Here is a 15,792-nt window from a genome sequence, read left to right as displayed (position 1 = left end):
AACAATATGAAGAGTACCTAACCAGCATGCTTGAAGATTGTAATGCCTGTAGGACAGGTTGTATCTGTTATCTGATAAAGATGCTTATTGTTACAAGACTATATTTTTAAACTGTTTTTCTTACATTGAACTTTAAATAAAATGTTAGAAACAACAAAAAAACATATGGTGGTCTTTATCCTGATTTATGCCATCTCAGAGAACTTGCCCCACATCCGGCAAGAGAACTTCTGTTGAGTTCTTTTAGGCAGCCTTGGCTAAGATTGTAATCAGTTTATACCAAAAAGGTATGGTTTCTGATTAGAATCAGCTAAGCCACGGTGTCAACTGCATGTGTTAATTTACACAGTGCTGTCAGTTTGCTTCAATTGGAAAATATCCTGCAGTTGCGCAAATCACTACGGCGGGAGCTAAGATCAGACTGGTATTTGCAGGTTCAGTTAAATGTGGGGGCTGACACGGTGAATGCTACCTCCCTTCCTCACTAGCCACTTTCTTTTTTGCAGGTTTCTGTGTATGCAGCTGCTGAATGCAGACACGTGTTCTGAAGTTACAAGTTCACAGACCAGCTTGCAAGAGTAAACTGAAATGGGCAGCATTTTATGTGACTCTGTCATGTAAGGTTAGGCTCAGCTGATGGAGAGAACCTGAGTGGTTTTGATTATATAATTTATTAGTTAATCTCCCTCTGCTCTGAACATCCCCTTTGTATTTCATCAAGCCTTGCTAAAGACTCGCATGATTGTCATTTCATTTGGCGTTCTCCGTATGTTTTTCCCTTTCCTTCTCTTTTTCACTTTTCTTTCTTACTTTGCTGAACTTGTTTCATCTTTCCTTTCATAGCTCTTGCACTGATACTTTGGCACATTATCCTTTTCCTGCTTAACAGTGCTTCTTTAAATCAGTTCTCTTTTCCAGCAGCCCCTTTCTTCTGGTTAGGTCCATCTCAATCTCTCAGCTTGGCAATTCTAAGTAGCAGTTCCCAACTGCCAAGTCTTATCTGTGATTCCCAGTTGCCCCGTTTTAATGTTTGATGCTTTTTATGTCCCATATCCAACAAGAGGATAACAACATGGTTGTGTATCTGGTTTGGAAACCGAAGGCTTGCATGACTAACAGAGCCACTCTTTGCATATCTACGCACTGAAGACTGAGAGAGATGATACTATGAGCTGTTAATGAGTAATATTTTTCTCACCAGGCCCCATCATGACACAGGTTATTTAAAATAATTCATCTGGAACCTGGGTTTCAGTCCTGCCTTTCACTCCACACTCAAAGCCTGTGGTTAATCAATGAAAAATAGACACACAGCTTGTTGGGCGGTAATCCTTACATGACACATTTACTGCTGAGAAAAAAACTAGCATTCTGTTTGCTATTTTGTTAATCCTGTAATTACTGTTGTTATTAATGGTGTTGACTGAAGTTCAATTGAATTTTACTTGTGTATGAACTTTTGAAATTGGACTTAATTTTGCCATTCTATTAAACTTGTTTACTCCAAGCCCTGCCCTTGCTGTCTGCTCATAGGAGTTTTGTGCCATTCCCATCTTCATTGCTTCCTTTCTTCTTTATCCTATTTCCTTTTTATTTCCATTGCATTGATTTGTATAGTTTCCCTCTTACAGAGGAAGAAACAAGCAAACAAAAAAAACATTAACTGGTCTGAAAATACTGATGTAATTTATCCCTTTTCCCAAGACTGTGTCTATCTTGTATAAGTTGATGGTAAGCATCTCATTCAGGTCACAGGTGGCCTACTATACACAAAATAGCACCCGCAAGTTAGTTCTTATGCACAATATAAATGAACAGATTTAATAATAGTAATAACTATGCAAGTAGCCCTGTAGATTTTAACATAATTGTTGAAAGTAAGTGGTCAGAATAAGACTGCAAAAAGGATGCCTTACGCTACACTGAAATAAGATGAAGATGCATTTAAGCAAGTAACAACATAACTTAAACAACAGGTAAGTAACAACATAACTTAAAAAAGCACCTTATTTACCTGCTTGTCTCTTGCCATTTGCATATAATAATAATATTGCTATTAGATTCTTCTTATAGTCATTTATTCATTGTGGATAGTATCACACTGAGTACTTAATCCCAGAGCTTAGTGGTCTCAATCACCCAAGGCAATATGATGTTACACATCACATAGAACAACAAGAAAGAGAGAGAAGAGGTGGTGCTCTGAAAGGCTGGGGGGAAACCTAATATCTATATGCAGCATCTCTACGCAATGCCTATATTCAAACTGGGAGGAGCTTTATAGAAAATGGTAAATCAATGCTAGCCTCTAGAGGTGTTCAACATGAGCTCATCCTGAGCAACATGGGACAAAAACATGGGTCTTTATTTGAAAATGCATTAGTAGAATTCAATTGCCTTGGCGGGCTCATATTGTAGGAGCTATCCTTTGTGGAACAAAAGGTAAGTAGGACTGGATCGATGTAAGAATGGGCTTGCAATTGAAGACTAACAGTTTTGTGTGTGATAGAAAAGACTTGCTTTGAAAAGATGTGGAGAACTAGCAGATGAACCAAAGAAAAAAAAAGTCTTGCAGAAGCTTTCTGAATGAAAACGAATGATTTATTTGTTGAGGCCAGAGAAAAGGATGTCAGTGATAAAGGAGATTAGGAGAACCTGTGCAAGAGTCCCAGCCATGTCAATAAATCACAGATTTACATCTCCCTACCTTGATTTACATCTCCACAGCAGTTTAGATCAATCTGAGCTTGAACCTCACATTCCTGGCAGTGAGGTTCCACCCCCTCCTTTGCACAGCTGGCTGTAAAATAACTCAGTAAAAAAGTGGTGGTTTTCAGTCAGATCGTTTGTCTAGTACACGGTCATTACCAAGACTTTAAATGGAGACAGTTTAAGTTTGAAAGGAGACAGTAGTATGAGGCTGTCAGAGAAGGAAAGGGAGGAGAGACCTGAGATCAGAGCTCATCAGTGCTCTCGCAAATGAGGGAAAGAAACGCAAGGGGAACCTACTGATGTGCCAAGCTGAAACAGCATTTGGGGAAGCAGCAACGGCAAGAATAATTGCAAAAGCTAAGATAGGTGGATAATTAGCTGTGCTAAAAGTGACTGACCAAAAGAGGAGATCAGTTTAAGATCTGTTGAGAAACTTTCAGATGACTAGAGGAAGCAAAACTATTTTTGAAGTGGATTTAGGGTACAACCAGACAAGAGATGTGGTTGGAAGACTTTTAAAAGGGAGGTGAGGAGAAGCACTTCTACTGAAGGATTTTTAATTTCTACTTTTTATGTAAAAGAGACAAGTGTGTCTCTGTGGGTGCTGGGGGGTCAGAGCAGAGCGAATGACTGAAGATGTGAACAAATGGAAAAGCAAATGTGAGGGTGATCAGGAAATTAAATAGGACGAGGTCAATAGGGCAAGCGATGGAGTTACGGAGGAAATTTAGATAAGATGTTTGTTATCACTTGGAGATTTGTAGAAAGGGGAAGCATCATGAGAATATTTTGGTAATTTTATCTTTAAAGAAAATTGTGAGATAGCAAATAGAGGAAAGCAGAAAGAAAGGCTTGAAATGGGTTAGTCAGCAGCAATAAAAAGCTAGCTAGGATTACAGGCATGCAGATAAGCTGCACAAGTAGAATTGTTTAGCTGTAAGAAGGCAGAAATGGAGGAGGGAGCAGGCTTGCAGGAGAGGAAGTTAGCTTGATCACAGGATTTCCGTCAGAAACACTTTGCACTGCACAAGCAAGCATGGATGAAGCAGGTGCTGAAGGTAAGCTGGTGCAGTGGGTAGGTGTGACAGACTTTATCATGAGAGACAGAAGCAAAAAAGTCAGTGGTGGGTCAAAGCTGTGTATACGGCAAATGTACAGCTAGTAAATTTTTGTTATTTTTTTCTGTTTGACATCAAAATGCATATAAAGCTAAAATATGTGCAAGTTTCATTTTTAATCAGTGCAACCACTCAGTACTCTGTAGCTTTTATTGTGTTATCCAATACAATTTTACATCATTCTGTTTTTCTTGTTAAAAACTAACAATCCACAAGGAATTATTTTGTCCACCTTCTTGCAGTATTAGAGTACAAAGTTCTGAAACAGTATTTTTTTGCTTAAAAAGTTACGTATCTTTGCTACTAGAGTGAAAATACACCTGCAGCCCCAGTCTTTCAGTGTTGTTATATTCCGTGCCAGCTAAAAATAAGACGACCAAGGCTTGTTAAACCGCTTAACAGATAAGATACAGCAGCAAAGCTATGCCTGGAGAAGTATTCAGAACTGTAATGGTTCATTACATCGTAATTAAAATTTTGCTCTTTGTTTGATTCTCTCTTTAACTCAAAATCACATTCCTGGCCTACAGAAGTTAGGGAAAATGTTTCAGACCAGCCTTTTAGTTATCTGAAATCTCTCTTCAAGCACTATAACGATAATATACATACAACAATGACATTAAGACAGAGTTGTAAAGTTGGGTTTATAGAATCCAAGGATTTTGGAGAAACCTTTGAGATGCGCTCTCTGTAAAAAGACACGTCTTTGTTAGGGAACACATAATGTTATTCTCGTAACATATGGGGCCACTTTAAATGTGTAAGGCTGCATTATTAAACTGTCGTGGGAAGTGTAGCAGGAGGAAACGCGGGGTAATTGGCTGCAGCTTTAGATGCAGCAGCCTGCTCATTGGAGAGCAGAGGATTCTCTGAGATGCTAAAATTAGACAATCTCCGCCCTCCAGAAATGCTTCTGGAAACAGCAAGGAGGAGAAATTCTGACACAGAAAGATGGGGGAAGGAGCAAAGTGCACAGGACGCTGCTTGTGGAGAAGCTTCAGCATATAAGGGTGCACAGAAGGATACATATATTTTTCTCTAACTTGGGCAACTGGCAAAAAATGCACACAAAAAGGACATTGCAAGAAAGTTAGTGTTTTACAGAGATAGTAAATTCAACATTTCTTATGTAATAATCTGAAGTATTCACTGGGGCTCAGGAGGCCTTGGAGCTGCTAAATCTGAAGTCGGGCTGTGAGACATACTCATTTACTTTGAAGAAAAATGACTCTTGCTGCAGTAACTGAACTAAATGAAAAAGCAGATGAACTTGCAAATCTTTCTACCAGCCTATTTTTCATATAACATGTTTCTCCATTATCTGAGTTGTTGCTGTGCTTATAATGTCTTCAGATTAACTGTTGGATAAGCAATCTCTGTCAAGGAAACAAACATCATATGTCTGTATTAATGAAGGAAAGTCTGTGTCTGATCAAGTCTTGTGCGTTTTAGTTTCTTGGAGCCTGTGTTTTTCAAGTTATGAGAATAAAAGCAATTTCAATCTTTGATTTTTTTAAACATGCTTCAAGCTGGCTGGAAAGAGATGCTGTGATTTTGTTTCTCATTTCTATTTTTACACTATTTACATTACTTGTGAAGAATAAGCCTAAGGCACGGTGTGTCTTTCTTACACTAAAACCAGCTTTTGCAGTACACTTACATTTCTTCTGCTAACCAGGGGTACGCGATGTCAGCATTTATGCCTTTTTGCCTTTTCTCCTTTGCGTCGCCTTTCAGCCAGACTTCATTAAAAAATGATGCCTGAATAGGCGGGTGTTGGCCCCGTCTCACCTCAGGGGCTCCTGAAGGCCAGGGGCAGCTCCCGCTGGCGGTGACAGCCATCTCCTGGGCTCCCACCATTTTTGATAAGGGCGGCGGAGGCCCAGGGGAGAGGAGCCGCGGGCGTTATCGGCGCTGCCGGCCGGTGCACGCCCCGATAGCGGGCCGGGCCCGGGGGGGAGCGGGGCGGCGGCGGCCGGGCCCGCCGGGGCGCTGAGGTGAAACCGGGGGACGAGGCTCGGGGAGCCCCAGGACGCGTGGCCCGGCCCGGCGTGCGCCTTCAGTCAGAACCGGGAGACTGCTGTTTCCTCGTCACATGTCTGCGATAAAACTAGTAGCACTGGATGGAAGCTGTATTTCCCCAAAAAAAGGCAGAATGACGGTATTGAGGAGCTGAGGGCTCGGGGCGGTGTGCCTGCCTGCTGTGCCGGGGCTGTGAGCTGCCGGAGATCCGGCACGGAAATAACCAGGGCGCGCCGTGCGCTGCCACGCCAAACACCGAGAGTTAAATAACCTGCAGAGCGCTTGCGCGCTGAAACGCTCCTTCCCTTTTAAAACCCATCGGCTCTCACAAATCGCCTTCGCTCTGCTGATGAGTATCGGCCCGCTGCGGGCTCACGGCTCCCGGGCCGGTCCCGAGCGTGAGGTAAAACCCAGGCTTTGTCTGGGCGCAACAACAACAAAAAGCACAGCGGGCCCCGAAACCCCCACCCGCATCCACCGCCCCTTCCCTATTCCCCTATTTATTACACGAAGCGCTCAGAAAGGGGCGAGCGCGGGCTCCGAGGCCACCTTTGGGCGGCGGCCCCCCCCCCCCCCCCGCGGTGGCGGCGCTGCCCGGCCGCCATTTCGGAGCCCCCCCCGCGCACGCAGGCAGCGGGGCCCGCCCGCCGCTGGGGCGCGGAGGCCATCTTGTGGCCGGGCCGGGCGGAGCCGTCGCCTAGCAACGGCGGCGCAGCGGGAAGGTGCGTGGCATGGCGGCGGGCCCGGCCGCCCCGGGGCGGGAGGGGAGCGAGGCGCCGGCCCCGCGGGGTGTGGGGGCGAGGGAGCCGCTTCCTCGCTTCAGATCCTTGGGGCTGCCGCGGCAGGGAGCTGCGGCTCCAGGCTCGCCGCGTGTCGGGTGGTTTCAGCGCGGTTTCCTCAGTACCGGTGGTCCTGTGCTGGCAGCCCCCTTGCCGGGGGTCCGGGGTTGTTCCTGGCAAAATATCACCCCGAGCGGGTGGGGTGAAAAGAAGGAAAGTGGTCCCAGTTCCTAGGAAACCCGTCCGCGCCACTTCCAGTAGGCACAGAGCAGTTTTGTAGTCTAATAGCTTGCTAATGGCCTGATCCAATCAGTTAGGAAACTGGCACTTTGTCTCGAGTCCATAAATACACGAATTAAATAGCAATTGGGAAGTACCCCGCGGCTTGCAGATGGATCAGGTCCAAGTGATAAATCCCGTAGAGCGTTCTTCATGCATAAGAATACAAATTTTGGGTTTGGTGGAACACACGGGTTTTAGATGGAAGATATTGGGGTACTGCAGTGGGCCTGGCTCTTTTTGTAGGTAGTACAGTCAATATAATGTTTCTCTCGTGCATTGTCTGAGTTAGTGACATTTAAGAGTAATTTATATATCATGATTACCTAACATTTAATTTCGGATTATTTTCTACAAAACGTTACTCTACTGAAAATGGGAACGTGAATTACAGGGTGCTCACTAGTCCAGGGAAAATCTCACGTGGATGCTCTGAAATGGGGATGACCTGCTTTGTTCCTAGAGCGCACCACGAGTGTCGCTGCAGGTCTCTGAATGCTAGAGGAAACCCCAAATATCATGAGCTTATGTCATTGCAGTACAAAAGAAGCATTTGAGTTCTGACTTAGAAGCGAAGATGCAGATGTTAATGCCTGAGCCTCAGATTTTTGTGGAAAGAACTCTGGCCCTCATCAAACCAGATGTCATTGATAAAGAGGAAGAAATAGAGGATGTCATTCTCAGATCAGGATTTTTGATCATTCAGGTAACAGACTGTGTTCCAGACAAAATAACTGCAGTTTGTAAGTCAGAACAATATTTGTCTTAACTTTCAGCCATCAAGACGGTAACTAAAAGCTCATGTGTCCAGAAAGCATTTGTCTTTTTCATGCTGTTGGCTACAACTGCCAGATCAACAATTTTGCTGACCACGGGAAAACACAGACTTTGTTAATAAACTGGGATTTAGCAAACATATGTAGCAGATAAGTGGACTCTCCAAAGTAACTCTTTGGAGTGTCTTCTTTCCAGCAGCACAATGTTTCTTGTACCCATTTGCCAAGTGAGTGCTTCCAGAATTAGTTGACCTAGGTAGGTGTCCAATTGTGGTCTGACGTTTTTTGGTTTCCGGTGTTGCTTTTTTGTTGTTCTTGTTTTTTGTTTTTGTAAATAGGCTTTGTGAATGTTTAAATTCATAACAAATGTTTCATTTAAATAGGCCTTGCTGAGTTCTTTTTAAATTTGGATCTGACACAGTGGTCATGGGAACGTTGCCTAGAGCATTGCTGCAACCCTTCTGCTACTTGGAAAGACTCTAAGGTGTGATTTTCAGCAGAGATTGTGTTGAGGGAAAAATTTGCCTTTAGCTGGCAAGGAAATGTATTCTCTAGGCCCTCTTTTAGGGGGCTCGTCATACACTCTCTTTGTAAGAGCAGATGAAAAAAAAATTATTCAAATAAGCCAGACTCACTAGATCACTTTGAAGCAAGGGATACGTCAGGATCTGCGGCAAGGAGCAGCCAGTAATGCAGCTCCGTGCCTGGCAGGAAGTCATTTAAACTTTCCTCCAGAAACAGATCATAACAAGGCAAAAACCCTTCCTCCAGGTTACCCAGCGGGGCGGCCGCTGGGTGCCGCTGTCCTCCTCCTCCTCCTCCTCTTCCTCCTTGTGCTGGGGCGGTAGCACCCTCGGTCACGGCACTTTGCTCCGGTTGAGCGGCGACTGGGCTTCTAGATATAACTTTATCTCCCTATCTCTTTATACAATATATTTACCTTTTTTTTTTTTCCCCTAGAAGTGTAATCTTTCATTCTTGTAAATGCTTCTTTTTCCTACACTTTTTTTAATTAGAATACGTTTTTAGCATCTTCCGATGCTGCCAGTAACTTTTGGCACTGAAGCTGTTAGGAATCTGAATTTGTATTACTATGTATCATGTAAGATCAGGCTCAAAGAAAGCACTTTTTAATACATTTAGTTCTCTTTTTGTGACTGTCCTGTGCCCTCTGATGGATAACCTACTGAACTTGTAATCCTGGCTACCTGCAGGCTAGGCAGCTATTGTGAAAACCATAAAGCCTAAGTACTGAATGAAAACCGGATCAATTGTGTAATTAACGTTGTGGGTTGAAATCTATGCAAAAGTAGAACATTATTGTGGAACAGCTGAATAATTAAATACTGTCGTTCTAATGCTTTTCACTTTTTCTATACGGTGCCCTGACTGTACTTGAAGTCATTCAGCAGTTTTAAATGCTGTACTTTGTGTACACTGAAATCACATCTTACTCAAATGGCATGTTTGTCTGCTTAATTAACACGGAAACCTCTCGCTTTTTGTTGCTCTGTGCCTCAAAGAGGATCAGGTCTGGGATAATCGATTCGGTTGGGAAGTTATTCTGTGTCTGATAGGCCTGCACTTGAAAATGTGACTGCACCAGAGAGCTGTGTGGTATCTGTGGTAGCAAGCTATCTTAATTTAGCAAGATTTTTTTTTTTTTAATTCTCTTTTATTTTACACTTATTTTTTAGAAACGGAAGCTCCAGTTAAGCCCAGAGCAATGTAGCAACTTTTATGCAGAACAATATGGAAAAATGTTTTTTCCTAATTTAACAGCCTATATGAGCTCTGGACCTTTAGTTGCTATGGTTCTTGCCAGACATTGCGCAGTCTCGTACTGGAAGGAATTGCTTGGACCATCAAACAGCATAAAAGCTAGGAGGACTCACCCTCACAGGTAACTCTTGGTGAAGTCAGGAGGATTTTCTCATTCTCTTAAATGAGACCAGAATTTCTTTGTGTCCCCCTCTTCTTCTCTGCCTCTTTCAGCTGAGATGCAGATTTAGATTGGCCTGTTATCATCTTAAATTATGTGTAAAATAACTTTTCACCTCCTTTTTTTTTTTTGGAGTAGGTACAGTTAACCTCTTTTTCCAATAATGCTGTGTGAGAACACAAATTTTTATTTTTTTGCTACTTTGTTTAAAAAACAAAATCAAACCACTGCTTTGTTAACTAGTCCATGTATATTGCTTTTATACCCTGAGACTGTTGAGATCTGGAAGAGATTTGCAGCTACCTACCAAACAGTTCTTTCTCTTGATTTTAGTTTAAGAGCAATCTATGGGACCGATGATCTGAGGAATGCGCTTCATGGCAGTCTCAACATTTTCTCAGCAGAAAGAGAAATTCGATTCATGTTTCCAGAAGGTAAAATGGTGCAAACAATATATTCCCAGTGTTTGGGAGGATAGCACTCTCCTCAGTTGTTGATTGTCTCTGTTCAGACTCTAAATATAATTCAATTTAGAAGGGCTTGGGTTGGTTTGCTTTCTGCAAATGTGTATCTCTTTAAGTTGATATTCTTTGCTACAAAGTGCATACCAAAATCAATTTGAAGAGCTGTTATAGTTGCAGAGACTGCCTCTACTTTTCAAACTCTGTAGTTTGGGAATTGGAGCGAATGAGGCTGGTAAATGAGAGGAAATGGGAAGCTGTTATACTCTAGCATTTTTTTTCTGGCACTGTCAGCCCAGGGACTCCTGTTGGCTGGAGAAGACTGACTCCCTTGGGCTCAGGATGAATAATTCCTGTTCAACAGTAGATGAATGCTCACATTACAGTGCAATTCCAGAGTTAAGTGCCAAAGAAATGGGCCATAGCACCTGGACAGGCTGGGAGATGATCTCTTGTTTGTAACATTTGAAAGATGATTTTGGTCTTTGACAGAAAGATGCAAGGGAAACTGACTGGAAAAGTGTCTGTTTTGTCAGCTGGATCCCTTAGTGTCAGAAAAGTTGTTACACTTCCCTACAGACCATACCTCGTGTGAACCATGACTCTTTTCTTTATCTTGATGACAAAAATAGACTTAATGTGAGATTTAGAGTTTTCAGAAACCAGCGTCACACTGCAAGAAGGAAGTACTAAACACGGGATATATTATTTCTCTCCTACCCCCAATGAATCTTCAAGGATATAGGTGTTTCCCCAGATGATCCAAGTTCCTCTCCTTTCATAATTGGCTATAATTAGCAAGATTACCTCAGGGACATTGTAAAGGGATTTAAGTAGTTTCTTTACAGTTGGCTGTGTGAGAAGCTCTACAAACCATTGTGTATTATTAACTTATATGAGCCTCTGCTTACCTATAAACTACTGTTGAAAGAATGCCTTTTTTGATTGTTCTACAAACTGCTGTCAAATACCTGTGGTTACTCTTTACAGTGATCTTGGAGCCAGTTCCAGCTGGGCAGAGAGCTAGGGATTACTTGAACCTTTATGTAAATCCTACCTTACTAGCAGGGCTCACTGCACTTTGTAAAGAGAAGCCAGCAGATCCTATGGTATGTACAGTATATCAGCATCACGTTGCGTGCTTTGTGATACGTTTCCTTTGTGTTAGAATCCCTGGTCTCTGTACGTAGGAAAACTCTTCTTCTGTTAAAGAGCTGTGCTCCTTCAGCTACCTGCTAATGAGGTAGCCAAATAACATTTGCCTTTCAATAAGTTGATTTGTTTGTTAACAGATGAAATGAGGGCCAGGACTAAATGAAATCAGCTTTGATGAAATGACAGTTGTTTTAGGTGACTTCTATAAAACTGTTGCTAACACATAGTTGTTATAGACATCTGGAAAGGTAAACGAGTGCTATCATATGATGCTGAATACACATTTTTTGTTTCGTTTAATGTTTCTGAGGTGAGTTTGAAATGAAACAGCTCTAATAATAGATTCTAGGTGAGATTAGATGCTAATCACACTGGTAGTAGTTACGCGGTTGAGTAAAACAATGTAGAGTTCTTAGCAAAGCTGCCCATATTTTGTCATTATGTTTTATTTCATAATATTAACTTCATCCTTCTTTAGGATAACCAATTACCTTGACTATATGGCATTGAGAAGATTTATTTGGGCTGTTCCACAGTTCACCAGGAAAACTAGTTATGATTCTTCTGAGTAAAACCTATCTTGCATAATCAAACTGACCTATGGAAAATTCTGTCATCTTAACCCTTTCTATTTAGCAAGTTGTTGCATCTTGCACTTCTTTCACAAGTTATTCCTTTTAATCAAGAATTTCATACAAATTGCAGTTCTTAGTGGAGTGACTAGAGTTCATTTCTTGCATTTTTCTTCTCAGGCTCTACAGAAATTGGCTTTTTCTCATCTGGGAAAATGTGGGGATTTGTTTGTTAGTTTTATTTTTTATTGGTAGTATTCTTAAAGTTCAAGTAATTCACACCAGTACTTCTTTAAGAATACAGATAATTAGTCAGTGTGACAATTTACTGGCAGCAGTGGTGGATTCTACAACATCAGTTTTCTAACCAACATTGCATTTTTCTGAAAGATGCCACAGGGAAAAAGAAAGCAGCCTTAAAAATAATTCAAAGGTGTTTCTGTGACCTGTGTGATATACATGAGGTCAGATAAAATGTACTCTGATTGTTCCAGTTCTGTAATCTGTTCACTTTATCTGTATGTCTGGCACCGTTAGCATAGAAATCTAGAAAGTAGAGATGGAAAGTTCCTGAAGTAGTCATTTCATCCACCCCTTTGCCGAAGGGCCCAGCCAATTGTATGTAACCATTCCTAACTAATGTTTGTCTGGCCTGTTCTTTAGCGCTCCAAATGGTGGAGAATCTACTGTCTCCCTAGGCAATCTATTTCAGTGCTTAATTACACTTAGTTGAAAACCTTTCACTAAAAGTTAGCCTAAATCTCCTCTTCCCCGGTTTTAAACCCATGACAATTTTTGTTTTGTTTCACTAGCCCCAGAGGACATTGCATCCAATGTACTATCTCTTTTTTTTTTTTTTTAGCAATCTATTGCGTATTTGCACAGTGCCACCATCTTTTTTTCCCTTTAGTTATTTCTTCACTATATTAAAAAAAAAAAAAAAACTCTTATTTTTTCTATCTTACCTTGTAGGCCACATTTCTCTAAATCTGTTTCCAATTAATCTCTGCATTTTCAGCACAGTTTTCTAGCATATTTTTTAAACCTATCTTTTTTGTAACTGATAATTAAAGGAGAGTGTTGCTTACCTTACTGGTCTACTATCAATTCTTTCACTTCACTTCATGATATGTGTTTTACATAGCATTCCAGAAACAAATCGTCGATGGCCCTGTGAAGTAAATAAGGATGTGTTAAATCTTCTCTTCACAAGTGGAGAAATTGAAGCAGAGGTTACTTTGCCTAAGGCCAGGCCAAGACGTTGGAAGATTAAGTTAGGACTCAAGACATTCCTACCTCTCACATTCTTACTTAAGTACAATATGCTGGAAAACGTACAAGATGAATTTCAAAAAGTCACCATGTTTTGTTTTTAAGTTTAAGGCATTATAAGGTGATTTCAGCGTCGAAGACTGTGGCACTTTTAATGAATCATTACTAGATAGGCTATCTGTAAGTGTTGCTAGGAATAATATTTTAAGTACTTTCATGCATATTGTACAGCTTCATTCCAAAACAGAGTTCAGTTTATTTGAAGTATGGCCAAAATATTCTTATACACAAAGACAGACATTTCCAGGAAAAGTTGTCTTCTAAACATCAGCGTGAGTTATTCAAATCAATGCAAACTGTGAAGGTTTAAAAGAACATCTAGAAAAATCAGGCTATTTGTATGTTCATTTTTTTTCTGAAAGGTCTTCACTTTGCAACACAGTAGGAGAGTGCATCAGAGGCTTCAAACAAGGCTCTAAATAGTTTTCTATACACTATGTAGGAAAAAAAAAAGAAAACAAGAACAACAACAAAACAAAACTGAAAATGTATGTTTAATTTTTCTTTGTTATACGTACAGACTTGGCTTGCTGACTGGTTGATTGAACACAACCCTAATAAACCCAAGCTACAACATCAAATCACTGAAGAAGAGCATCGGGAGTGAAAAACGTCACTCAGTGGAAACCATCTCAAGCATTCAAATTACATATGTATATTATCGTTGGCACTGTATCCCTTGGCTATACAATTAATATAATCTGAAGTAAATATTGTCTTAACTACCCATGTCTTTATGGGATAAACCTTTCAGTTAACAAGGATTTAACAGTTGTAGTAGCTTTTCTGTTGACTTGGAGAATGTAGAATTACATGATAAATTTACTGCGTCAGGTGATTAGAAAAAGATGAAATGATCTTGTAGTGTTACTTATACTGCTGCTTTCCCCAGTCACGTTGTTTTGTCTGTTTGGGGAAAACAAAATTATTTAGACCACTGCAGATTCCTAAATGACATACAGCTGGCCTATCCTTTGTGAAACTGCGACTTGTTTCCAGCACTTGTTAAGAGCTGCAAATCCCATTATGAAGGAGAGGTACCTGAATGTAACTTAGGAAACAGTTACTGGCATCATATTAGCAACTTGAAAATTTGGTTGTTGGTTACATCACCGAGCTATGGTCACTCTTACAGATGATTCACTCAAGACTGATGTATTTTGTCAGAATACAGTTTGAAGGCCTTAATTAAAGCTACATTGAATGTACATTTCCTATCTCGACAGAAAAAAAACCACAGTTGTTATAAATCAGTCTCAGATTTCCATTAGAAGTCACAAGGTTTACTTTAGTCAAGGACTAATGATATCTTCCTACATTTGTTTGAAGAAAGGTGTTTAATTGCAACAGCTCACCTTAAGGGTGTTTTTTGTGTTCTACTGCACTTAAAAGGTCTGCCGCTTTCTGTTGTTTTCCTTGTATTGTTGGTTACACTTGGACTTTAATGTGTTCTGTTTGAGAATTTCAAGAGAATGGGTTAGGGGCCGTGTTGTTCAACAGACAATGTGTTAATCATGAGCTATTATCTATTATTAATGTAATTGGACTGCTTTTTTTGGGGGGGTGAGACATGCTTGGGGGGCTTTTTTGTTTTCTTATGTGTTGCCTTTGCGCTGTTAACTTCAAGATTTGCATCCTGTGGCTTTCCTGCTTTGCATGGAGAAAACGATGTCGTTCTCCCAACTCTGAAATATTAGTATTCTTGACTAATACTAAATAAATAAACAACTTCATAGTTTATTTTATGACAAGCCTTGCTTGATTAATTACCAGAAACGTTAAACTTTTTTTTTAAAGCTAATTGTTTATCTTTTCAGTGGAGTAAACGACTGTTGCCACCCCAAAGAATAAACATACAGAAAAGCAATCCCTACAATAGTGAGATCTACAAGTCTTGAGACTTTTAAGAGTTTAAAAAAAAACAAACTCAAATATGAAGAAAAAAGAAAGAGGTCATTAGAAATTCTCTGAACAGATCTCTTTAAAACTAATTTCTTTTGCCTACTATTATTGTTCCCTATAAGCGTCTGATTGCTGCAATTATAGGACAGTTGTGCATTGTGGTTTCCTGTCAGCCAAACCAAAAAATTTCTGTTTTGAACATGACAGAAACTAAAATTCAGTGAATTCACAATGTGTTCTCCTTCAGTTTTTTTTTGTTAGTTATGATGGTATTTGCTTCCTTATTTTGATGTGTTGCAGCTTGGCAATAAATATCTCCTTTAAGTTACTGCTGAAGTTCTTAGTTTGTCTTTTGTGACACATCTGTGTTGTGTTATACCTATACGAGATTCATAACTTCCCCAGCGAGTATGTGGGTTCTGTGGTATACCAAGAGGGTAGGAGCAAGGGCAAAACCAGCTAAAGTTACAAATGTTATTTTTAAAACTATGCAACGTAAAGTATCATTCATTCAAAGTCATTCAACCCATTTTTTAAAGGGAAAGAGAGGAGATGCATTCATCCCTTGGATGCCATTCTACTCGCTTTATCTATACACCTCGGACAAGTATTAATCCAGAAAATCTCACAGCTGCGATCTCGAGGGAAACCGCATCAATACGTAGGATGTGGGCAGGTCAGTCCTAGGGATACCGAACGGACAACCAGCCTGGTCCCCTGGGGGAGCTGTGACACCATAGGA

The 15,792-nt window shown here is 40.7% G+C and overlaps 1 protein-coding gene across 5 annotated transcripts; it reads left to right on the top strand.

Annotated features, from left to right (window-relative positions):
• The first annotated feature begins 2,983 nt into the window (after positions 1-2,983).
• On the top strand, positions 2,984-14,888 carry NME5 (NME/NM23 family member 5). Of its 5 annotated transcripts, none has more exons than XM_080555087.1 (6): positions 5,795-6,255; positions 7,450-7,616; positions 9,384-9,589; positions 9,962-10,062; positions 11,080-11,198; positions 13,669-14,888. In XM_080555087.1, the coding sequence occupies exons 2-6, from the start codon at positions 7,488-7,490 to the stop codon at positions 13,753-13,755; spliced, it is 642 nt and encodes a 213-aa protein (XP_080411213.1). In that variant the 5' UTR covers positions 5,795-6,255; positions 7,450-7,487; the 3' UTR covers positions 13,756-14,888. The 5 variants fall into 5 exon arrangements, with proteins under 5 accessions (XP_080411216.1, XP_080411215.1, XP_080411213.1 ...); XM_080555088.1 differs by lacking the exon at positions 5,795-6,255 and adding an exon at positions 6,442-6,574; XM_080555091.1 differs by lacking the exon at positions 5,795-6,255 and adding an exon at positions 6,745-6,888.
• Positions 14,889-15,792: the final 904 nt, after the last annotated feature.

Source organism: Anser brachyrhynchus (genome assembly GCF_964034855.1).
Source record: "Anser brachyrhynchus genome assembly, chromosome: 14".
Lineage (NCBI taxonomy): Eukaryota > Metazoa > Chordata > Aves > Anseriformes > Anatidae > Anser > Anser brachyrhynchus.
Note: the sequence above shows the minus strand (reverse complement) of the source record. Positions and strands in the feature narration are given on the sequence as shown.

Excerpts from the sequence above, each read along its gene's own strand:
- NME5 (XM_080555087.1), top strand. The coding sequence starts at position 7,488 with ATGCAGATGTTAATGCCTGAGCCTCAGATTTTTGTGGAAAGAACTCTG. Across the intron at positions 9,590-9,961 it reads AGGAGGACTCACCCTCACAG|TTTAAGAGCAATCTATGGGA; the intron begins GTAACTCTTGGT and ends TCTTGATTTTAG. Across the intron at positions 11,199-13,668 it reads AGAAGCCAGCAGATCCTATG|ACTTGGCTTGCTGACTGGTT; the intron begins GTATGTACAGTA and ends TTATACGTACAG.